The following is a 24,754-nucleotide window of genomic DNA, read 5'->3' as shown; positions in this document are numbered from 1 at the left end:
ACACACACACACAGACACACACACGCATACACCCCTCTACCTCCCAAAGCCTACACTGGCTGACAGACTCAGGATAATATACTACTGTAAGTTGCTGGGCCTGAGGCTAAACCTGTTTCAAAGGTCCAGGTGCCTTTTCTTCTCCTCTCCTGTTTCCCAGAAGCCTGAACCTGGGAACCCTCATCCGGTGGCTCTCAACACAGGATGTAACAGGATGGAGGCCAATCTGCCTTCTCTTTTCAGATTACCATCTTCCCTTTGTCCCTGCCCCTTCCCAGAATCCGTCATCACCTCCTAAGGAAAGCTCTAGATCTGATCCCTTGTCCCCCACCCCACCCCCACCTCCTGTCCCGAGTTCTGCAGAGGAACCTCTGGTTAGAGCAGGTGGAGAAAAGGGAGGGGGAAGTGGGGGTGGGGGGAGTGCTAAAGGGAAAGGTCTGGCTGTGGCCAGATAAGAATGGAAGGATCCTTTGTTCAGTCCCAGCTGCTTCTGCTACTGTTGATACGCTTCGGAGCGTTTCCTGAAGCCACTGGGTGGTGTCTGGCAGTGGCCCCTCCCCCACTTCCTATGGTGGGGGTGGGGGGTCTGGAAGCTGGGGGCGCACTTACAGAAGGTTTTGTAGTCAGGCGGGTGTCTTAATGCTGAAGGTAGAAACCACCCCTTCCCGGAGTTGACAGCCAGAAGTCACCAGCCTTCACTGTTCTGTTCCCAGCTTGGGGCTGGACACGGTGTGACAAAACAGCATGCACGGGGCTCCTTCTCTTGGTTATGCAAATTTTGCATACAGTGACCCAAATGTGCCATTTCTCAGAAAGGTGTCCACGAGGCCTGCAGCTCTTAGGTCCTCAGCACACCACCCTCCAGCCTCAAGGCCCCTGCTGCATCCTGGTCTGTCTTTCTAGGACTAGAAACATCCAGCCTTCCTGTGAGCTTTGCCCAGCTCCCCTCAGAGACGGAGACTTGGCCAAAGGGCAGCACCCTGGGTTTTACCTGTGTCCCCAAGAAGGGCCCAGCCCACCTCTTTCCTGGCTTGCCCAGTCTGGCCAGGTCTGAGGTCTGACAGGGAGACCGCCGGGGCATTCAGACGCACCTGGCTGGGACAGCGACACAGAACGGATGTGTCTCAGCATCACTTTAATTACAGTATTTACACACACCATTTTTTATTCAGAAATAAAATCCACCCAATCTTCCTATCTCTGGAAAGTTCTATTTCCAACCGTCATTGAAACCAGGATCTCTGCTTACCCCTCTGGAAAAAAACCAAAAATACAAATGAGAACCTGGGTAACCCACAGAGGAGGTGGCTTGTGGTGAAGGTTCTCTGGAGACGTCAAGGGGCCCTGACTACATGGGGGTACGGAGCAGTGAGGAGGTTGGGGTGAGGGAGACAGAGACCGAAAGGAGTCTTCTGGGAGTCTGAGTTCACAGCTCAACCCAGGAGTCAGGGGGAGGAAGGAAGAAGCCATTGAGATCAGAGGGTAAGGCCAGGACCTAGCCTGTGAGCAAGGGGCTTCCTCAGAAGTGCACAAGTCAAGAGGCTTGGCTCAAAGATCGGGTCGCATGGTCCTGTCCACTCTGACCCACAGGGAGAAACAGGGGCCCAAGATGAGGCTCTGGAAGCCCCAGAGAGACAAAGACTGAGCTGTTCGTTGTCTCCCACTCCCTCCCCCTCCCCAACAGGTAGGAATGTATGGGCCCATGTCCTCCTACCCTGTCTCCCAAACACGGCACAAGACATTGTTCAAAACTTGGAGCCTCATTCCAGGCTCAGCCAGAAAACGATGCAGGCTTCTGTATGCAGATGTGGAGCGAGGTGTGGGGCTCAGGGGAAACTGGAGAGCATGAGGGAAGCCAGTGCCTGAATCCACAGTGCCCCTGGCGAGGGCATAAGGGGAACGGTTTAGAGGGACGAGTCTTTCTGGCTCTATCATTACCAGGGAGCAGGTGCACTGGGTTGCTTTGGATTCCCTAATGTAGAGAAGATAGATAGGAAGAAGAAACAGGAAAAGGCAAAGTCTCCTGGGAGGAAATTCTAGCCCAGAAAAAAGCCCATGCTTCCCCTGGGAGCTCCCTTACTACAGCAGAGAGGAGAGAGAGGACAGAAGCCCACGTGTGAATGATGCAAGATCATCACCTCACCCTCCAACCCTAGTAGCTTCTCTGCACTTTGGTATCCACCCCCCCACCTTCTCCCTATGCCTTTACTCAGAGTAAACCAGAGTTTGGGCTTAGTAAGCTGAACATGCAAACGACGGGGGTTAGCTCCCTATCCCCAAGGTGGAGAGAACCCCTCGGCCCCAGGGCAGTATGGGGCCCCAGAAACAGCCTCTAAGGGTGTGTGCAGCAGGAAAAGGGAGAATGTAAGGAAGGGTGCTCCAGAATGGAGGCAGCAAGTGGTCAGATGCAGGGAGGGGCCCCTTCCCCAGATGCTGCCCAGCCTTGCCCCACCCAGCCGAGTCACAATTCAGTATCAGCCACCACGTGTTGTCTTGCTGAATGGCCATTTCTGGATGTGGCCTGGCCGGTCCCGTTCTCCTGAGCCCCTCGGTTCACATTGGCCTTTCCCTGAGCCTCAGGGGAGGCCCCAGGGCCTGAGCTATAGCCCTGGCCTCCACCGTTCTCCGTGTAATAAGGGTCTTCGCCCTAGACAGTGTATAAATAAAGGAGGGTTATCTGGTAAGCAGGGGAGTGAGGCAGGGATGGGGGAAATGGGGTGGGAGGGAGAGAAGGGGGTTGCAGTTGCATGTACAGACTCCTTTCTTCCTGAAGAGCGGTCAGGGTTCCAGCTCCTAGAGGAGAAACGACAGAGGAGAGGCACAACACCGTGCCACTGCAGCTCCATAACCAGCTCCTGCCAGACACCAGGCAGTCCCCAGGATGCAATGCCCACCCCAGAGTAGGTAGCAGGCCAGAAGCCAAGAGTCAAACCCCAGCCCTGTCCTCCCTCATCCAAAACACTCTAACTGTAGATTTTCCTTCCATATGTCCCCTTCTGGTGAGCTAAGTGGCATCCATGGACATTTAATATACATGCAAATAAGTATGACTGATTTAGCATCCTGTTCTGGTTGTACCCAGCTGAACTATCCCAGGCAAAATTGTAAATGGATAACATGAGCCATCTGCTGCCACAATGAGCAGGTGGGCTGGCCCCGATTAGTGCCTCCTTCCCAATCTGCTATATATTATTCAGACTTGTCCATGGACATGGTAATGTGCATATCTGCACGTCCATGTGTAACAGAACAGAAGTAACTTTTCTGGTATTTCTCTTCCCCACTCCATGACATTTATGGACCTCCCCAGAAAACCACTTTCCCTTTGCCTTGGACCCCAAAACTGACCAGCCTTTCTCCTGTGGGGCTCCAACTGCGGCGCTTCATCAGGAAATAGCCAGTGGTGCCCAAGGCAGCCAGTAGGATCCCTGAGGTGACCAGTGCAATCAGGGTCTTGCGGGAATAGATCTGGTGGTTCCCAACATCTTGTTTAGAGAAGTCTTTGATCCCGAGCTTGAAGGGAAAACAGAAAAGACAGCCTGTCACTTGTGGGATGTGAGTTCTAGGAGAGAAGCCCAGCCCACGCTAGACCCAACAGCAGATGAACACAAGAAGACTTTGACCTCAGGGATTTTCTAAAAAGCATTTAAGACTGACATCTCTTAAGCTGTGCCATAAAATTTTGGTTCAAGCTCAGAAAGGTAGGGACTGTTGGAGAAGGACAGAGAGGTAGGAAGGACAAGTCTAGAAAAGATCATTACTGTCTCTTCTACTCCAGTGAACTCCCCTGACCCAATTTTCCCTTTGAGAATTCCCATCATCTTAAAGAACGTACCCTTTTCAGGTCATGCTGGTGCTTTTTCAGAAGATCGAGCTTATCGGAAAGTTCTAGAATGAGAAACAGGGATTGCTGAATCTAGAAGCTGGAAGAGCTCATCCTCCTGTACCCTCCTGTGATATTCTAGGTGATGCTCTGATGGCCAACGTGCTCCATCTCCCAAAGTCAGCCTGGCCCTTCTCCCCAGCACCTGTACTCTTTGAGCTAAGATACCAGATTTCTACCTAAGATTCTCTAACCTCAGCCCTCCTCCCTGCCTAGACCCCAGGACACATGCACCCCGTACCTGTTCTGTTGGCCAGGAGCAGGAGCAGGCAGTGAGGTTTCACCTCAGACTGGGCCAGGAGCAGGATGCACATACCAGTCTCAGCCCGTTCCTTCTCACACAGGACTTGAGTCAGTTCCTCTCCATTATCCTTCTTAAATTCCTCCTGGCAAGACAGAGAGAAGTGGGGAGCAGAAGAAATTATTACTGTACTCTGAGCTACATTGAGAGTCTCAGGCAATAATCTCAATGAATGTCACACTACGACTCTCTAAATAAGAAGGACCTTTTTTGCCTAAAAATTTGACTGGAAAAAACAAATCCTGTGAATTACATATGTGCCAAAACACAATAAGACAAAAAAACCTCACAAATTTCCCCGTGCTGAACATCTACTAGGGCCATAGGTAGCGCTGTGAGAGGCCAGAGAAGAAATTCAGGAAACAGTATCTTATTTAAGGACTTCCCATGTACACATATACCATTTCAAACCAAATTCAAAAGACGTTGCCAATAATAGAAAATATTAATCATGTATTACTGATGAAGAGGAAATCTTCTGTTTCAAGATTAGAAAAGCCCCAAAGGTTGGAGGAAAAGCCAAGGGCAGCGAATAGAGAACAGACTCAGCGGCATCCTTGGATCCTTCCCTCACTTCCCCCAACGGGGCTCACAAGGAGCATGGCTCAAACTGAAATGGTGTTTTTGTCCAGTCTACCATCCCCCCGCTTCCCCATTAAAAGCATGGAGGCCAGTTTTGCATGAGGTCCACAGATGGCTCCAGTTGCTGGCTGGTCCCTAGGAGTCAGGAACTCAGCCCCAGGAGATAAGCTCCAATAATTCTTTGACAGTTGAGTCCCGGGACAGAGATGAATTGGAAACACTGGCTGTGCCCTTCCAACACCCTGCTCTCACACCTCCCAGGATGTGTTCCAGCAGCTTCCAATCAGAGCGGCCTCCCCGGCACAGGAAAGGAACCGAAACCAAGACTCTCTCCTCTGTCCGGATGGCAGATGGTGAGGAGGAAATGCCTGAACGGCTCCGACAACTTTCCTGTTCAGGGAAAACTGCTGGGGCGTGTGAGGGGCATCCGAACTGAGCCTCCGTGGAGGAGACAGCTTCCTGTTTGTGGGGCAGAACTGCTCCTTGTGGGCCTCCCAGCTTGGAAAGTAGCCTGGGTATTTTCCTACTGCTGTGGCCCGCAGCAGGAAACCCCAGGACCCTTTGCTTCTGCGCAAGGCAAGGTCAGGATTGGCCTCAGGCCCCAGCTTTTTCTATCAGCTGGACTTGAAGGGAGCTGAGTGGAACTCACTAGGCTTGGAGGAGGCCAGAAGAGCAGGGCTAGCTAAGCTCTGGGTCACAAAAACAGGAGTCCAGAGGTAGCCTCAGGAGGCCCTCAGGAGCCAAGGTCACAGAAAAATGCATTCTCAGGCCACTGCTGCTTCAGCTCTCAAGAAAAGGACTCTAAGGGGGGTGCCTATGTGGCTCAGTCAGTTAAGAGTCTGACTTTGGCTCAGGTGATGATCTCCCGGCTCGTGGGTTCACGCCCTGTGTTGGGCTCTGTGCTGACAGCTCGGAGCCTGGAGCCTGCTTCGGATTCTGTGCCTCCATCTCTCTCTACCCTTCCCCCATCCACGTTCTGTCTCTCTCTCTCTCTCAAAAATAAATAAACATAAAAGAAAAATAAAAGAAAAGGTCTCTAAGGAAGTGCTTGGATAGAGGCTCTGTTTCTGGAAAAATCTGGCTCTTGAAAACAGCCTCTGACGGAGGCATTCTAGATACCACTGGATATGATCTGCAATGGCTTTCTTCTCTGGGCCCCTTTCTCTTTAGGGAGCCTTAGGTTGCTTCCCTGTGAGCACCCTCCCAAACACCATGCCTTCTGAATGAGGAGGAGGGAAGTTCCTGCCTGGCCGACTCCAGGCATCTGGAGTGTCTCTGGTTGAAATCTATCTCTGTCCTGGGAGAAGGGGGAGGCCAGGGCGGGGGTGTGGGGGAGGACAAGGCTCTTGCACAAGCACAATCTGGACAAACCACACAAAATGCCACCTTCCTCAACCTGCAGAGTCCTAAAAGCTATACCTCAACCATATTCAGCTCTTCTGACATGTACCGGCCCTGAATGGAAGACGCTGTGTGAAAATCTCTGCACATGTATCATGTGTAAGGGGTCTTGGTGGGGGTGTAGCTATGAATTCCACATGGCCAAAGCTCTCAGTTGGCGTGAATGGCGATGAAAATAATTGATGGTCACTATATCTCAGGCACTGTTCCAAGTGCTTACACATATTGACTCATTTAGACCTTGTACAGCCCTTCGAGATGGGTGTTATTATTCTTCTCATTTTAGAGATGAAGAAACCGAGGCACAAAGAGACAGGTGACAGAGCTAGTTACATGGCACATACCACAAGGAAGTTACGGCTAAAGTACTATGGACATTGACGGGAGGGTGGGCATACACCAGATTGGGGATTATCAGAAACACCTCAACGTAGGGCTTGAAGAATGAGGAGAATGTGTGCTGGAGAAGCTGGTGGGGAAAGGCTTTAAGATTGAGGGTTACATCATGGGAAGCCCAAGTGTGTGACAGCTTGTGACTTTCACAGCCCTGCCTATATGAAAACGGAAGAACATCTCCTCCTTCCTTGGAAATCGCATCCTTCAAGACTCAACTCACATCCCAGCTCCCCAATGAAACTGGTCTGATCTCCCATAGACTGGGCATCAACCTTGCTCTGCTATTGACTAGAGTCTTTGCAAGTCATACAACTAGTCTGAGCCTGACGTTCCTCAGCTGAAGACTGAGTTGTGACTAAAGAGGTGTTTTATGAAGAGCGCCCACAAGGCATGTGGAACCTAATGGGCACTCGACAAAGGGCAGCTGGTTTTGTTACTCTTAATAATAGTAGTACACATATACCATAACCCTTTAGAACTCACACTTCAATGATTGATCATATTCTGCCTTACTGTCATTGTCATTTCTGACAAGACTGTAAGACTCTTTAATGGGGGGAGTGGGTGTACGTTACATAATTTGGAGCCCAGACTGCACTAAACATAGCACCAAACAAACAAAGAACTCAGTGAATTGTTGTTCAACTTAAAGTTCCAACTGATTTGGCTTCCATACAGGGTCCCTCCACCCTTTGCTTAGTTTCTTGGACTAAATTCAAGGGAATAACAGTGGCCAGCCTCCCACTCTGGAATCCAACAGCATCAGTGAATTGTGTTTGGGCCTGGAGAGAAGCAGGTGGACCCTGAACAAAGCACAATGCTTCTCCGGATGCTTGAAATAAACATCCTCCCCCCAGAGAGGCTGTGGGCAGATATCATGGGAGAGTGGGCAGGAGGAAGCCACAGACGCTGCCATTTTGCTCATGAGAATCAGATTTTTAAGCCCCTAACCACATCTGCTCACACATGTTACTCTGCAAAAATAACAACCACAATAATAAAACCATCTAACCTTTGTAGAGCAGCCTCCTCAAACATTGCCAAGCCTCTTAACATGTTAAGGAAGCATGTTAATTAAGCATTTGGAGTAGGGAGAGAGGGGCAGGTATTTTTCCAAATGATCAAGATTTTTTCTCAATGTGGGGCACTTGGGTGGCTCAGCTAGTTGAGCATCAGACCCTTGATTTTGGCTCAGGTCATGATCTCAAGGTTCATGAGTTGGAGCCCCGCTTTGGGCTCTAACCTGACGGAGCCAAGTCTGCTTGAGATTCTCTCTCTTCTTCTCTTGTTGCCCCTCCCCTGCTCACACTCTCCCTCTCTCAAAATAGATTTTTTAATGAAAAATTTTTAATGTTTATTTTTGTTAGAGACAGACAGAGCATGAGTGGGGAAGGGTGACACAGAACCTGAAGCAGGCTCCAGGCTCCGAACTGTCAACACAAAGCCTGACATGGGACTCGAACTCACAAACCACAGGATTGTGATCTGAGCAGAAGTCGGATGCTCCATCAAGTGAGCCACCCAAGTGCCCCTCAAAATAAATTTTAAAAAATTTAAAAAAGATTTTTCCTAATGATGAGATTTTTAGGATCAATTCTCATTCTCTCTCTCTCTCTCTCTCTCTCTCTCTCTCATTTTATCTACTTTGGTGTGAGTTTGACATGGCAGGTAAAATCCTGTCTTCATTTAGAGACTGGAGTGAAGCGCTCTGCTACCAGTCACACGACCAGTGAACGGCTGGCCATGGGCGCGCTGTGAGATTCCCCAGATCTCAGGCTCCTCCAGGAGACACACTGTCTTCATCTGTCCTCCATCTGTAAGTGATTTTTTTCTGCATGGAAACTGACCTTTAGCATTTGGGCAGAGGGCAAGGAAGGCGTGGGCTGGGGGATATGATCTTTGGCCTGCCTTAGATGAAGTCAATCCGACAGAGCAAGGACAACGTGACCTAGCTGAGGAAATACAGCCTCTGCATAGAGACACATGTCACTCTAAAGAAAGGTACTTCTAAGAAATAAATCGGGGGACAAAGGGCTCGAACAGAGATTTCTCCAAACAGGGCATGCAAGTCTCCAATAAGCACATGAAAAGATGTTCAACATCACTAATGGTGAGGAAGTGCCAGTCAACAGCACGAGAAGATATCATCTCATACCCATTAGGATGGTTACTATAAAAAATTCCGAGACACAGCAAATGCTGGTGAGAACGTGGACATGATGGAACCCTTGTGCCCTGTTGGCTGCAAAATGGTGCAGCTGCTATGGAAAAGAGTGTGGTGGGTCTTCAAAAATTTAAAGATAGATTTATCATACAACCCAGCAACTCCACTTCTGGATATGTGCCCACAAGAAGTGCACTAAAAGAGATATTTGCACACCCATGTTCATAACAGCATCAGTCACAAGAGCAAAAGACGGAAGCGACCCAGTGTTCATTGGTGGACCAAGGGATAAAAGCAAAATGGGTATAGATATGCTTCTGCCTTAAAAGGGAAGGAAACCTTGACACAGGCTCCAACACAGATGAACCTCGAAGACATTATGCCCAGTGATGTAAGCCAGTCACAGAAAGCTAAATTCCGTATGATACCATTCCTACAAGGTACCTAGAGTAGTCAGATTCATAGAGACATAGAGGGGGAGTTGCCAGGGGCTAGGAGGTGGGGGGAATGGGAAGTTCTTTAATGGGTGTAGAGTTTCAGTTCTGGAAAAGGGAAAGAGATCTGGAGATGGCAGAACAATGTGAAGACTCTTAAAACCACTGAACTGTATGTGGACTTACACATGGTGAAGGCGGGACATTTCACATTATGTGTCTTTTACCACGATTAAAAAATGTCTTGGTGTATTCCCCTAGATACATGGGAACCGCATAAGAGAATAAAGTAATCTCACATTTTGGAAACGATTTGGGAAACCATAACCACACAAACTAAATCACCCTGACACTGCAGCAGAGAGAGAATTAAAGTCAGACGCAGAATGACAGGTCCTGCTAAGGAGGGCTCTAAGATGGGGTGGCAGGTGCCTGAGAAGAGTGCGGGGTTGCCTTTGCTCCCCAGGCTGATAGAGGTGATTTCTGCCTAGAGATGAAGGGTGGGGAGCAAAAGGAGAGCAGTTGAGAAATGACTGTCTGCAGAACGCAGACACAGAAGATAAGCCCGAACAATCCACCCTGTGAGAGCTAGAAGGTTGGATACTCCATTCATCCCAGTGCAGAGTGGACATCTGGATAGCTGGGAACATGCGTGCATATTGGTGTTACGGGAATACACTGGATGCAGGAGCTCAAGTACTCAAGGACATAGTGTTAGGGGAATCCTTCATGCTTCTTGTTAGAGTGAGTAGGGCTTGAGTTTCCCACGGTCAGAACCAGTGCCTTAAGGCCCTCTTACACCGAGCGCAAATGCAACCTAAGGAAAATGAGGAGGCACCACGCCACTCACAGCCTTTGGAACAGACTGATTATCAGATACGCATGCAGTAGAACTCAAAGGAAAGGAATCTGAAACACAGTCAGGATCTTTGGCTAAAGAGTCTGACCAAGGATTGCTGACTGGAGGGAAATTACCTTGGGGAGACTTAGGAGGCCCTGCTGCATGGGGACTGGGGAGGAGGAGGTTTCAAGAAGAGAGGGGGATTAATGGTGACGGAGGGGCCAGGGAAAAGCAGCAGGAGCAGGTGCTATCATAGAGTTGATTCACCATGAACAGTGCAGAGAGGCCTTCTTTAGGATAGCAGAGGAACTGCTCTCTGCACATCCCTGCTCACAGATCCTCCCCAGATCTCAGAGGAGAGAGCAGCCCTTCTCAGCCGTGGCACGAACAGAGAAGACAGTAAAGACCACAGAGGAAAAAGCAACCACAGTAAGAGGAGTTATTTCTGGCGTAGCAGTGAGTTTCCAGCACTTGTCTTGTATGATGACCCTAGTTAAATGTGAACCTTGAAGGGCACAGACGGACACTTAGTTTGGCCTGCAATTAGCTCTAAATCGGTGGCAGGCAGAAGCCGCATTTTGGCACAGATCAGCCTGATCCACAGGAAAATAAGTGCTTCATCAGGATTTTACTTAAAAAGTCGTTTTAAAGCTATAATTAAGAAAGGGTTTGGCAATGTTTTTTATTAAGTAGAGTTGAAAATAGGTATCAGAAAATAGGTATCAGAAAATAGGTATCAGAAAGGCAGAGTATTACTTGTATATTGTACATTCATGTTTAGTTGAGTATTTTTGCAAATTGCACTTAACTCTACTGTGTGAGCTTCTGTCTTTGCAATTCCTGTACTACTTATATATTGTATATTCATGTTTAAGTTCACTATTTTGCATCATGCACTTCTTCTATTGTGTGAACTTATGTCTTTGCAATTCCCATTGTTTTTAGAAGTTCTGGGCTAAACGAAGACCTTAGGCATCATTCTAAAAGACCTGTGAGTCAAATGACCTAACTGATAATCACAGGTAAGATATGGGAAGTCAGAATGGACACAATAAATAACTGCATGCCCTCTACAGACTAGAGTCTACCCACGTGGGTGTGCATGTGACACATCACACATATGGTTCCCTTAAATGGATTCCCAACTTGTAAGGAAATGTTTTTTCCTACAAGTGAATAGAAAGAGTCCCAACGTTCCATTCTAAGTCAAGGAAACTGTTACTGTCAGGAAATTGGATTTACTGAAACAAAGCAAGGACATCTGCTATCAGCATTCAAAGTTAACACCGTGCTGTATGGTCTTATCGACGTGGCAAGATGTAAAACTGAAACAAGGCACAACTACTCAAAAGGAGGAGGACAACAATGTTTGGCAGCAGAGAACATGGCAGCTCACCTTAAAAAACGAGGAAGAATCAAGTAAAAAAGCTCTGGGAATTAATAAGCAAGTTAAAGAAAACGGCTAAACCTAAGATAAATTTTCAAAACTCAACTTTCTAATATCCTTCGAAAGATCAATTTGAATATTTAATGGGAAATCTGTATTACAAATAAACTTTTAAAGTCCATAAAGCCTACAGGAAAAAAAAACCTAGCTTTTAGTTTTTAAAACTAAAAAGGTAATATGCTGAATGATACAAGATGAGAAAAATATAGAGATTTTAGAGGAGTTCCAATGAAAATGTTAACATTTCTTTTTTAAATGTTGGTAAGGTGTTTCTGAAGTTTCTAAAGTTAAAAGAATAGATCAAAAATACACTTTTTATGGTGTAATGACCCAAGACCTGCATGGCTGGATAGTCAGAGTACTAAAATGTAAAGGTATAGTAATTTTTTAAAAACTTAAAATAGGCAAAAAATGACAAACTGAGCAAATAAAGGACCTCTGAAGAATATGCTCTGGGACACATTAAAAAACTTAATTTAAGCTAAAAAACCCAGCATTCCAGTCAACAAAGGGGATCATTCAATAAACAATTTTAGGAAAGACGGTTCTACGGAAACTATGGTGTTATAGCACAAAGGAATTCTAAACAGATTAGTTATATGTAAATAATAAGCAAACTGGCACTTGAGGTCACTAGTTTATATTTCACTAAGGACTTTCTTAACATGCAAGCAAACGTAAATCTGACATGTATATATTAAATGTACTACAGAGGAGGGGAAAAAGTAGCAAGTCAATTTAAATAAAATTGTCTTTGCCTTCTTTGCCCGCCAGATGGGGCCTCTGACTCCCTAAACCCAAAGTTCTATCTTTGAAAGGTCCAGACCAACTAAATTTTCCCCACCTACCCCCCCAAAGTCTGGTCCAGTCCAAGGTGGCTTAAGGATGTTCAGAAGGGATTGTGGGAGAAGAGGGAGGAGGAAAGAACGGGGGTGAAGTGCAGGGGAGTTAGACTTACACAGCTAGAGGTCTCATTTAGCTCTAGGCAGATACCTTGGGTCAATTTCACTTCTTTGACTCGGAAACATTTGATTTCTCCCTGTATTAAAACAAAAACAAAGTAAAAAAGCCAAGTATCTTTGCCCCTCATTTTTACCCCCACCTCTTGTCCAGTTTGATTTCTGTGGGGTACTCTTAAGATGCTTTCGGAAAAAAAATTTTTTTTAAATGTTAGGGGACAAGATGTATATATTGGTGTGACTCTCTTCTTCCATTTTACCCCCATCCCCATCAGAGAATCAAAACTTTTGTTATTAGCCTGGGCTTGCCAACAAGCAGCTATTTGCAATCTCGGTAAACATTAGCTTGGATGGTGCAGAAATGGAAGAAGGGTGGAACTTTCCCCTTTGGGGCTGTTTTCCCTGCAGTAGATTATACACATGCAGTAGGGCCATATAAGCACCAAGATAATGGGGTGGCCTGGCAGATCCTAATGACACTCATTTTCTTCCTGGCCCCCAGGGCTTTCCAGATTCCTATTCTGGTTCCTTTAAAAACAGAAACTAGGTAGGTCCCTTGTGCCTGCCCCCAGGCACCACACCCTCATATTTTCTACTCTTCCTGCCCAGAACTGTTGACAGCCACAAACCCCAAGGCTGAGCTCACCATTCTTGGTCTGCCCAGTTCTTTACTGCTTCTTTATACCTGGCATATCACCAAATTCTCTCATCTACAGGAAATAGTACTTGCCCTAAACATTGTTTGAAAAGTTGCCCCATTAAATGGTGGATGGTTTCTAAATATGCCCAAAAGGAAATGGTGCTCTGGTGCTTTACAGACTAAGAGGTACTGTAAAGAACCACAGGAGACTGGATGGACCCCCCAAATCCCCCTTGACTTTCTAATCCATAGAAATGCAATACCCACAGCACAAGTCAGTGACCTGTCTCCACTCCTCTCTTCCCCTTTCTATCTTTTCCAGCAATGTTTAAGGTGCATACTTTCCATGTTAATTCTTACATCACCCAAATCTCACTGGTGAGGATGAGGAGAGGTTGAGGGGAAGCGGGGGTTTACATACATATGTCACGAGGGGGCAGTCTGCCCCTTTTGGCCCAGGTCACCTACCTTGACGGTACTTAGGGTGGGAGAAAGTGATGAATAAGGCTTAGTGGAAGATGTCACACGGATGGTGCTGTTATATGGGAGATCCGAAACGTTTCCGGGTGGCGTGCTGGGCTTCAAGGTCGTGTTTGAAGTTGAAAAGTTGGTTGTGGTGGAAGACACTGTGACACTTAAAGAGGTCTGTGACTGGACAGACTGGACAGTAGAGTTCCCAGTTTCAGGCACTGGGGTGATCTCAGAGGTAGAAGTGAAGTTGACCGTAGTCTCTGAAATAGGCCAAAACCAAAGTATGCGTGCGCATGTTTGCATAAACACACACACACACACACACACACACACACACACACACACTGCTGCCCACATCATAGGTCACTGTCTTGAATTAAAGCCTTATAGATAAGGATATTGGCATGGACTTAAAACCAGAAAAAAGAATTGAGGGAGTTAAGAGCTACTCCAAACTCATTTCAAGCCAGCTACTAGAACCATGGCTATCACTGGGAATGTATTAGAGGTGCTTTCAGGATTCTGATGCTGTACTGAAATCTGGTTCACCCTACAGAAGTAAAAAACCGGTGTGAACCTGTACATGCTTTCCTTCACTTAGAAGAGATCAGAGATGTCTAGGGCGTCCCCATCCAATCCTTATTTTATCACTAAGCTGAACTCAGCATGAAAACAGAGTCCAAGGAGAATGACTGATCAGATCAGCTGCCAAAGTGATGGCCTGAGAAAGCCATCACTACAGGAATTATCGGGAACATTCTTCAGGGGACCCTTAGCATGATGCACACACCATGTTTCACATGTGAGGGAAAGCAGGGCTAAGGTGGTCTTCAGATATCCTAATGTTTTACCCAAGCACAAGCCACATCCCTTTGGTGCCTGAGACAATCCAGCTTTACCTGAGATGGCTGCTGTGGTCCCATAGCTGTCCTCAGAGCCAGGGTACGGCGTGGTACTTCCAAGTGGACTTAGTGTGGTGGCTTCCTGGTTGGACATATTTGCAGACACAGTTGAACTTATTTTTGCGGTGGTTGACTTTGTGGTAACAGTAGTCATGTTTTCCGTATTTGTGAACCCAGAGACTACAGAGAAACAGGAGTGAAACATCAGAACTGAAATCATCCTGGAGACTTAGGACATCACGACATCAAGACTACCCTCCTGGACAGGAGAATTTCTCACTGCTCAATTTTCCTTAAGAAAATAAGGAAGGAAAAGCTTGTATGCACCAAGTGTCCAGGATTGTACTATTTACAGGAGGGAGAAGTTACAACCAACTAAATTAATTTCAATGGGATAAATGCTATATACACTTAACATACCAGAATCATTACAAATAAGAATTATTTAAAAACACTAAAGCCACATGAGAATATGAGGCAATGCTTATAACAGGTTAAATAAAATATTAAAATACCAAGTTATATCCGAATAAATATTGCAAAGATCTAAAATACGGGGGAGGATTTCCTTTTTAACATATCTTCCTCTCTTTCTGTCACTCTCCATCCATTACGTTCATATACTCTAGGAATAATTACTAGATTCATGCCATCTCTATTGAATCCCCTTAAAAATCTTCTATCTGTTCAAGACTTCCCCATCCCCAAACTCTATTCTTTCCCTCATGGCCTGCAAACCCATCCTCCTTGCCTTTTGTTGAGAAACTCAGTCATTGACCCCAAGATTTCTTCTAAGAAGCTCTGACCTAAGAATCCAGTGAATGGTCTAGAGAACTTAAGGCCTGGTTTCTCCTCAAATGTAGTGGAAGATACCTTGGTTCTGGCTCTTCCAATAACTATGAGTTTAGTGTGTGTGTGTGTGTGTGTGTGTGTGTGTGTGTGCGTGTGTGTGTGTGTGTGCACCAACTCTAAAGCGAAGGTCTTCCCTTACGTGGATTGTTTGGGGAGAATTAATGACAAATAACTTAAATTGATGTAGTATAATATTCCTGGATTTAATTATTCTCTGAAGATCTTCATGAGGGTCCTTGCCCTTCTGTGTTTTCTGGGGGTACCTATCAATGCCAGCCTTACCTCCAGAAACGAGAAGCTTCCTGACTGGACTCTGAACTTTAGAGTCTATTTTCTGTTCCTCCTACTACTCTGCCCTGCCCCCAACCCTGAGGAGTCCGTGAGGCCAACAGAAATGTACCATCTCCTCTAGGTCATACATTGGGAATCAGAACTCCTAAAACTTCTTGCCCAAATGGCTCTTTGCTCATTTGAGGATCTTCATGGGGACTTTTTTCCCCAGTCTATCCTTCTTAGGGTGAACCATAGCCCCGGGGTATGGACATCCAAGGCACAAGAATGGCCAAGAGGTGGCAGTTTCAGGGAGGACGTTCACACATTAAGCATGTGGGTGTTGTGTTCCTTGCATGCATGCAAGGTCCCCTACAGTGTGAGCCAGGGCTCTGGATAAGAAGGAGAGAAGGGCAGGCTGGGGCCAAGGGCCATCTCTTCCTGCTCAGCCACATGGTGGCACTGAATTCTGAGGCTGAAAGGGTCCCAAATTCAAACCTGGCCTTTCAGGCTGTCATCAGGTATGTTTTTTCAAGGTCAGAGGATAGAGGATATTTCATTTCTAAGCTAATAGGCCTGGCTGTAACCTTGAAGTATTTAGACATATACAATGAGAGCCTCTATTCCATTCTTAGCTTGGGCCCTATAAATGTTATAGGATGGACTTGGTATCCAGAGCTTAGCACCCCACAGAGCCACCTTCAAGGAAAGGCTCCTGAGGATCCCAGGCCACTCTAAAGCTTGTCTTTAAAATTTCCTGATTGAGATATAGAGATGTAGTTTTCGGAGGGTTCCAGGTAAATGGCAACATGGAATGACAACTCTTCTTTCCCTCAGCATCAAGAGGGAAGTTAGGCATTAGTTTCAATGCTTCTCCTAAAAGCTGTGACAAGTCTCACTGTCCCACATCTGCCTCCCTCCCCACCTGCCATAAGGAGATTGATATTAATGGCAAACACAATAATCATATCTTGACATTATGTGACCAGGGGGATGAAATGTTAGTACCCTCTGCATTTTAGAGATAAGACCCTGAATCACCCATCGTTTTGAGCAAGAGAGGAGGCCATAGGTCAGGGCAGGGAACAGTGGGGCCACTGAGGTTTAGCTGACTCTTGAGTATAAGTAGCAAGAGAGTCAGAGAATCTAAACTGCTAAGAATCAGGATGCATCCTCCATCCTCTGGAGAGAAAAGGATGAGCTCCTATCTGGGCTAGATCAGAGGTGGGATTATCCAAATAAAATAAGTGGGGAAGCAGATTCAGTCTTCCTTGGCCCTTAGACAGGACCCGCTTAGCAAGCCTGCCCTAAGCTCTGAACTCCCTGCAGGGGGCAGGTGGTGGGAGCAAGTGGACACTGACCTGAGGGATCATCCTCCCTAGGAGCCTTTCCAAGGCACCACTGGAACTCCCCGTTGACATCATTCTTCCTGCCCACCCTTTCTTCTTCTTCCTTCCAACACATCAGTTCCTGGGAATCCTATCTGGCTCAGGCTGGCCCAGCCCTTTATGCTTTCCAAAGAAAGCTGTGCCTGACTGAGGTGATGTCATGCTTTTGAATCCCCTTCCCCCAGGGCCTCCTTCACCCAGACAAACAGTTCTGAACTCTTCCAGATGTGCGCAGAGACCTGCTGGTAGTTGTGAGGATGGAGGTGCCTGTGCCAGATGAGCAAAGCGACTCTGGACCCAGGCCAGCTACCGACCCACTAGGGTCAGGCTCCAGGCTGCAGCAGCCTCCTCCCATCCACCACCAGTCCAAACACTGAGGAGCAGGTAGCAGGATCCACCTGCCAAAAGAATAAAACCCCAACCTCAGATTAATGTCCCTGAGTCTGCTGTGAGCAGCGAAGCCTCTAAGAGCCTGGAGAAACAGGTCAGAAAGGGAGGGCAGAGAGGCAAGGCTATGTGATGGGATATGTGAGTTGGTGTAGAGTGAGGAAACATGGTTCAGAAGGCCAGAAAGCCAATCTAACCTGGGCACTACAGTGGAGGGACTAGCAAGGGGGAAGTCTCTTAATTTCACAGTATCTAGGGCTCCATTTCTAGAGCACACATGAAGAGGCTGCGCCTCGGAAGGATAACATAAGAATCAAGACTGACCACATGTCTCTGCTTATTCTATCTTCTCACCCACATGCAAGGCATTAAACTATCGAATGCTGACCTTTCTTTATTTGATTCTGTTCTGAACGCTACAAAGGAGTAAGAGCAGCTTACCAGTGTGATTCTAGGAGACGATCCATGAAACCTCCTCTCCATTCCATTCTAGACTGGAGCTTTCCAGACAAACAGCCTTGAGCCCCAACCCAACAGAGCATTTACGGTACAATCTAAAATCGAACAAAAGGCTATCTTCTGTTCTACCTTTATTAATTGTGTCTTCCTAAGTACCCTATTTGACTCTAGATATTCTATTTGGTCCTAACTCATGAGCTGGGGGCAAAGGGAGGAGACAAGATATCAGGAATTTCGCAGAATAAGGATAAGAAGCCAAAAAAGGCTAACAGAGGTCACAAAATTCATGTAGTAAAATTTTTGCATTTAACTTATAGGTACTTATTCAAAGGCAATTATTCTTGTTTTACTCAGAGTTCTAACAAGCTTGGTTATCTGATATCCTAGTTAAGGTTAAAAATTAGAGACTCTTAGAAGCCAACACTAAGGAGAAACAACAGTTTACAAAAGAAGAAACAGAGATAAATGAAAAACAGACATGAGTACTAAAACCACACCAGTCTGGAATCATTTACAGTAGGAGAAAATAAATATATACAGCTTAATAAGCATTAACAAAGTCACTGAGTTGCACCATAACCAAATCATTTTCATGACCCATCTGAGTCATGAAAGTTAAAATCCCATTTTTGAGGGGTACACAGAGGAAGCAGAGGCATAATGTAATACACTTTAAAGAGATTCCTACCTACAATTAGTAAATTGTAGAATCTTTTCATCTTGAAAATGTTTACAAATCCTCAGATATCCAGAATGCTCTGCTAATAGTTAAATAGCTAAATGCCTATGCTTTCCTATACTCGATCTTGCTTCCCAAAGATCCCCTAAGGTCTAATTATGGGTTTTTTTGGGTTTTGGGTTTTGGTTTTTGGTTTTGGGTTTTTGGTTTTTTTTTTTTTTTTTTTTTCTGCTGGTATTGTTTTCTGATCTCCTCCTGGCCAGTCAGCCCCATTCCACCATTCCTTTCCAATTCTGGCACTCTGCCTGAGAAGAGTTTCTTGAAGGAATTCTTGGGTGTCTCAGCCCAAAGAGATACAGAACTAGGAAGAAAAAGCCTGATGGGAACCCACAGCCCATGTTTCTCAGAAGACAAGGAAGCCTCGGAAGAAAGAGTTGGGCTCTGCAGTCAGACCATGTTCGAAGGCCTCTCTACCATGTTCTAGCTGTGAGGACTTGGGGGAAGCTTCTTCAACTCTCTAGACCTTCCCTGTAAAATGGCAATAAAAATATTCCCTACTTTCTAATTTTCTTTTAGGAATAAAGGAGATAAAAGGCATAAAGCAGTTAGCCTGTCTGGTGAACACTCAAGAAATAGCAGTTATGTTTAGTATAAGGCCCCCTTCCTTCTGCTTCTCAGCTTCTCAGGGACCCTGAGGCACATCTCTCTACCACAAAGTCATATATGTCACTTCCTGAGTATAGATCTTGTCACCTCAGTTACATTATAAATTTCTTCAGTGCCGGAAACATCTCTGATATTCATTTGTTTTGCTCGGTTCGCTTGGCACAATCTCTGAGTTTGGAATAAGCACTTAGATTGAATGGCGACCATGTCAGGCATGGTCACTCCAACTACATCTATGTAGAGTGGTCTTATTCAGTGCTGTATTTTAGGAGGGAGTATATTAAATTAGGGAGCATCCATGGGAAGATAACCAGAATTAGGAGAGCTCTAGAAACCAAGTCATATGGTTGAGGGCCTGAAGTTATTTCATCTAGATTGGGGGTCCACAAACAGCTGGTGGACTGAATCTGCCTACAGGCTGATGTCTGTTGTATGGCCAGTGAGCAAAGAAGGGCTATTACATGGTTAAAGTGTTGTACAATTAAACAGAGTAGAATATGCCAAAGAGACAACATATGGCTGCCAGAGTCTAAAATATTTACTCTGTGGCTCTTGACAGAAAAAAGTTTGCTAACCTCTGATCCAGAAAAGAAGAATTTGGGGAGGGAGAATAAATAACTTTCATCAAGATTCATTTCATGCATGTCTTCATTCATATTTGTCATAAGCACCAATGATGTGCAAAGGACCAGGCTCAGTGCTATAGGGAGCACAGGAGAAGAGAAGATTCTTTCCTTAGGTTTGGTCATTACAATTTAAATTTCAATAAATCCCTGTCCTCAAGGAGCTTATAATCCAGTGGGGCCAGAAAGATTGTTAAGGATTATCTTGAGGAAGGATCATATTAATTCAATGATAGTTTGAAGAACAGAATTAGATTAGAAGCTTCTGAAGATTAACCAATTCCCATTAAGAATAGAAGCTAATGATTAGATGATTCAAGAAAGCTAATTTCATTGTAATACAAAGGAAGGCTTTTATATAAGGGAGCTATTTTTTTAAATTAAATGGACTACTCTGGGAGGTGTTGAGCCACCCATCTTTTTTGGGAACATACAGGAAGCATCCTTATTACAGGTATCCCTGAGTTTGGGCATCATGGACCAGAACAAAGAATTGGGCAGAAGTCTTCCTACGGTTTAGCAGCTAACTGAGGTGTGAGCCTAAACCAAGCATCGTGGCCCCAGTGTACCAGCGGACTCCGACTTCCCTTTAATAATCAAATATCTGGTCATGGACCCATCGAATTTCCATGGAAGTCATCTCTTGAGCTTTCTCTAGGGGCCCACATTTCTCACAGTCACCTCTTCCTACATTCTCCTAATGGCCACTGACTCCTTTTCTACAGCTTTGCACCTCCCTGTGCTCTGGCTGCTATAGTTTAGCTTCACTGTAGCCAGCCAAAGACCTGTTCCTTTATTTCCCACAGAGCACACTAACACCAGGCTAGTGTGTGTTTATCAAAGGTTTGCGAGCATGGAGCCAGATTACAGCCCAGCCTGGAAGAGACAACAGCATAAGCTTGAAATACCAGACATTACTGTGCTAAGCATGCAAATGCCACACTGTACGGAGCTTCTCCTCACTGGGTCTTTTCCACCCTCAGGCACTACTGCTTCTCTGAGGGTCCAGGCACCTCCCTCCTCTCTCTCTGTTCCTTCTGGGTTTGGATCCCCACAGCCTGTGTCTCTTGGGCCCATCAAACACAAAGTTCCAATGAATTTTACCATGCTCAGAAATTCAACGTCCTGTCTGGCCCTGCACATTCAAGGCCTGTCCAAGAGTCCAGGTTATTTTCACCCAGAGACTCGTTAAGGCATTTTCTTAACAACAGAGCTATCTACCTAGAGGTGCCATTCCACTAATAGGTACCAGTTGTGGTTCTTTGGGGTCTTTCCCCCCCAAGTCAGGAAGAATGAAACTTCCCAACTAAGCCCAAAAGCCTTTTCTTTTACACCCAGAGGGAAGGGATTGATCCCCGGGTGGGCTCCAGAGTGCAGATGCTAAGAAGTTCACCTCGGTCCATCCCCATTCATTTGCATCTCGCTCTCCCAAGATGCACACATCTTTCTCCTTAAAAAAGTCAGGGGCTGTGGAGACTAAAAATCATAGACAATGTGTTTTTATTTCTTAGCTGAGGAGGGAAGAGAATGTTCTCATTAGAGAAGTCAAATCCCAGAAAAATAGGAAATTCTGCCCTGGCAACTTTGAGCATTTTCTTTTGGAGAGTGTTTTTGTTCTTGTTTCCATACCTTCACATTTTGAGTTCTCCACACTCGGGACCATTTGGTTAGATCAGGCAAAGACTAGGAGAGAGGGAGGCCAGGCCCCCTGAGGGTGAACTGAGTAACCATCCAGCCCTGAACATGAGCCCAGGCCCTCCTGCCCAGGGTCTAGAGGAAATCAGGCAGTGAGACCATCCCGAGTGGAATTTGTTCCTCCTTTTAAATTTGTTTTTGTAAGACTCTGCGCCCGAATTTATCTGCTGCAGCTTGGCACTTCTTGCCCTGAGCTTTTGGAGACAAAGACTCTGAGAAGCAAGAAGAGGAGGACAAGTGAACAAGGAGGCCCAGGAGGTGGAGCCAAAGGAATAAGGAAAAGATACCCAGACGTGTTTCATCCCTCAAGCAGGAAGGCTGCAGAAGACTTGTGCATTTGCAAAGGTTGGGCCAGCTGGACTGGCCCTATAAGGGGGACCACTGGGGACCACTGAATTCGTCAGAGGTCCCCAAGGCTGCTCCTCCTCGGTCGCCATGTGGCAGAGAGTCAAAGGGTGGAGTCCTCTCTCCTCTGGAAAATATCTGATAAAATTCTTTTCCCTTTTCTTTTTTTCCCCTCTTACACGTAGCCCCAGACAGGATATGGGTGTGGGGTCAGCATGCACGAAGGAAGAAGAGGAATGCGAAAGGGCGGGCCTTGGGGGTGGGGGTGTCCTTACAGAGAGAGGAAGGATATAGGCCATGGAGGGGTTGGAGGGGACAGATGCCCCCTCACAAATGGGGTTTTCTAATAACCTGAATGGCTTCTCTTCTCTGTTGGTGGCATGGCAGTGCTCCCTGGTGGCAGGCTCTCACTCCGGTCTCCACCCAAAGCAGCCTCATCTGCAACAAAAAGAGTCTACTTTTGGTCACCCGCTGGGCCCATCCTTAGGCCAACTTCTCACAGAGAACGAACAGAAAGACCTTCCCAGAACAAAGCTCTCGTCGGTGTACATGACGAGAAAACCACAGAACTCTCTGTGCCCTAAATTTTGCAGGAATAGCACGGAACTCCTGCAACGTCCCTCGGTTAGCATTTCAAGGTACAGTCACTCACTCATCTAGCCCACAGTGTAGACCAGGACAGAAGACGACTCCCAGTATTAAAGAAAGATACAAACCCTAGAACGTTCTCAGGCAAGACAAAAAGCTACAAATTGGCTCAAGTTGTCTGACAAGATTGAGAATCGGGACCCATGTCCCAGCTGTCACCCCCAAAGCTGAGACAGTGAGATTCTCAGCATATCTGTCCCAGATTTTGCAGGAGTTAAGTCACTCACCCCCACCCCCTGCTACAGGCCAAGGCGAGACTGAGACCGGCCAGCTGAGGAAATAAGAAAAGGGCGGGCCTCCCTCGGCCCAGGCCCAGGTCATCACGAGCTGTGTATAGGACAGTGGAGCATCTCATTAGCTGTTGATTAGCTCAACTCTGTTGTGAGGGCACTGGCTAGCACCCAGGGGAGTCCCCCCATTCTAGGGCTTCAATATAGAAGTGACAGCTTTTTCTCTGCCCCAGATGGTAGGTCTGGGGCCGCCAAACTGGTCAATCCGGAGCCTAGCTTAGAGCTTTCCAGAGTCTCTCTCCAACTGGGTGGGCCCAAAGCAGGAGAGCAGAGGACACTTAGAGCAAAGGGGCCTCGCTGGCAGGCCCAGGGCACTCTGTGGGGCCATGGTGGGTGGCTTTTAGGATGTAGTACCAATAGGGAACTGGAAGCAGAATCTTGAGCAAAAAGGAACACAACTTACAATGTTTAAAACCTTGTAAAGGCCATGAGATGAGACAGAGAATGCTATCCCCAAATGAAAGTGACTCAGAATAAATACTTATTGTCTATTATTTCTTAACCAAAGTGAAGACAAGATCTTAAAAAGTAGGGGCAAGTGTGGGTGAGTGGAGGGGTGTCCGATAGCCTGCTAACCTACTCCCTAGTTCTAGAACTTGGAGGGGGAAGGGGAGGAGAGCCCCCAAATGTAACAGGTTGGAGTTGGTGCCACGGTCGGGGGTGGCGATGCAGAGAGGGAGGCAGGGCACACAACAGGCTCCATCTACTACCACCTTCTCTCCAGTGGAATAGGTGTGGGTGTCGGAAGAGGGAGTTGTAATTCAGCTTTCAGATCTTAAGTGCAAGCATTCTTTCACGGACTCTTCTTCCTTCCACACTCCCTGGTCACCTAACCCAGCCTGCCTCCCGGGCCTCCCGGGCTTTGGAACTGGGGCCTTGTCCCAGGTTGGCCTCGCTCCCATTCTGAAATTCGGGCTTGCCCAGTGCTGGGGGTCGGAGGCGCCTGCGCTCTCTTCCCAGCAACCGCTCGGACCCGGGTTTTTCTGAATCCAACGCCCAGGCGCAAAACTTTTCCTGCTTCTCTCCTCCCCTCTCCTGGCTCTGGCTCCAACTTTGCGCTCCGGACCTTTGGCCACTCAACAGACTCTGGCATCCTCGAAGCGCTTTACTTTAGAGACAATTCGAAGGAGTCGCACTGATCGACCCTGGGAAGCTCAGAGAGTTCCGCCCGTTTACACCTGGGCTGGGTCGCCCTGCCTTCCCGTCCATCCCACCGCTTCCCGGGGGGCGCGCGGGTCCCAGAAAGCCCGGGTCCCACCGGAGCCGGGAGGCGCCGTGGGCGTGGGGCGTGGGATGGGGCAGGGGGCCCTTCCCCGCGCGCCCTCCCCGGGCTCTGCGCGTTCGGCTCCGGGGGAGCGGGGACCCTCCCCGCCGCCCGGGCGCGCGCGGCGGGTACTCACGCAGCAGACTGAGCAGGCAGAGCGCGGTCCAGCCCCGCGGCATCCCGCGCCCGGCGCGCGCGCCCCCGCCGACCAGCATCCTTCCCGCGCCGCTCCGCAGAGATGCGCTCAGCCGGAGACGCGCTCGGCCCGCGGGACGCCCTACCCCCGCCCTCCGCCCGGGAGCGGGGTGGGCGATCGCGCGTTTTCCCCTCCCCTCCCTCTTTATTCCTGGCAAGGCCGGCCCCTCTCTTTGGCTGCCGCTACCGTGAGCTTCCCCGCTCGGTCCCACAGGCGGAGGACGTCAGCGGGGGCTGGGGTTGCGCCGCGGAGGCCAAAAAAGGTGGAGGTTTGTGCGGGCCCCAGATGACTTGTTCAAATTTATATAGAGGCCCCGTCTTATTCCTGCCACTTAACTTTTAACCCCTTTGTGTCAAGCCTGGCCGGTGGCCGGGGGCAAGTTTCCTCTGAGGTGTGTGTGTGTGTGTGTGTGTGTGTGTGTGTGTGTGTCCGCGCGCGCGAGTGTTTTCTTTCCTTCTTGTTTTCCTTTATTTTCCACTTTTCAGCCGAGAACCATCTTGCCAAAGGACTCTCCTGTGAGGACCCTAGTTTACAAATGTGAGCATTTTGCTAATCAGGTAAAACGTAGCCC

General features: G+C 47.4%; 1 protein-coding gene across 3 annotated transcripts; it reads right to left on the bottom strand.

The window, feature by feature from the left end:
• Window positions 1-1,118: 1,118 nt before the first annotated feature.
• Window positions 1,119-24,296, bottom strand: CD34 (CD34 molecule). Of its 3 annotated transcripts, none has more exons than XM_029933118.1 (9): window positions 24,124-24,289; window positions 22,137-22,223; window positions 14,419-14,601; window positions 13,517-13,779; window positions 12,408-12,488; window positions 4,125-4,269; window positions 3,836-3,888; window positions 3,349-3,513; window positions 1,119-2,647 (listed from the first exon to the last, which is right to left on the bottom strand). In XM_029933118.1, the coding sequence occupies exons 1-9, from the start codon at window positions 24,200-24,202 to the stop codon at window positions 2,462-2,464; spliced, it is 1,242 nt and encodes a 413-aa protein (XP_029788978.1). In that variant the 5' UTR covers window positions 24,203-24,289; the 3' UTR covers window positions 1,119-2,461. The 3 variants fall into 3 exon arrangements, with proteins under 3 accessions (XP_029788978.1, XP_029788979.1, XP_029788980.1); XM_029933120.1 differs by lacking the exon at window positions 1,119-2,647 and adding an exon at window positions 2,659-2,793 and having other exon boundaries at window positions 24,124-24,296; XM_029933119.1 differs by lacking the exon at window positions 22,137-22,223 and having other exon boundaries at window positions 24,124-24,290.
• Between the last annotated feature and the right edge of the window lie 458 nt (window positions 24,297-24,754).

Source organism: Suricata suricatta, chromosome 3, assembly GCF_006229205.1.
Source record: "Suricata suricatta isolate VVHF042 chromosome 3, meerkat_22Aug2017_6uvM2_HiC, whole genome shotgun sequence".
NCBI classification, from domain to species: Eukaryota; Metazoa; Chordata; class Mammalia; order Carnivora; family Herpestidae; genus Suricata; species Suricata suricatta.
The sequence above is the reverse complement of the archived record's forward strand: the minus strand, read 5'-3'. Positions and strand labels throughout refer to the sequence as shown.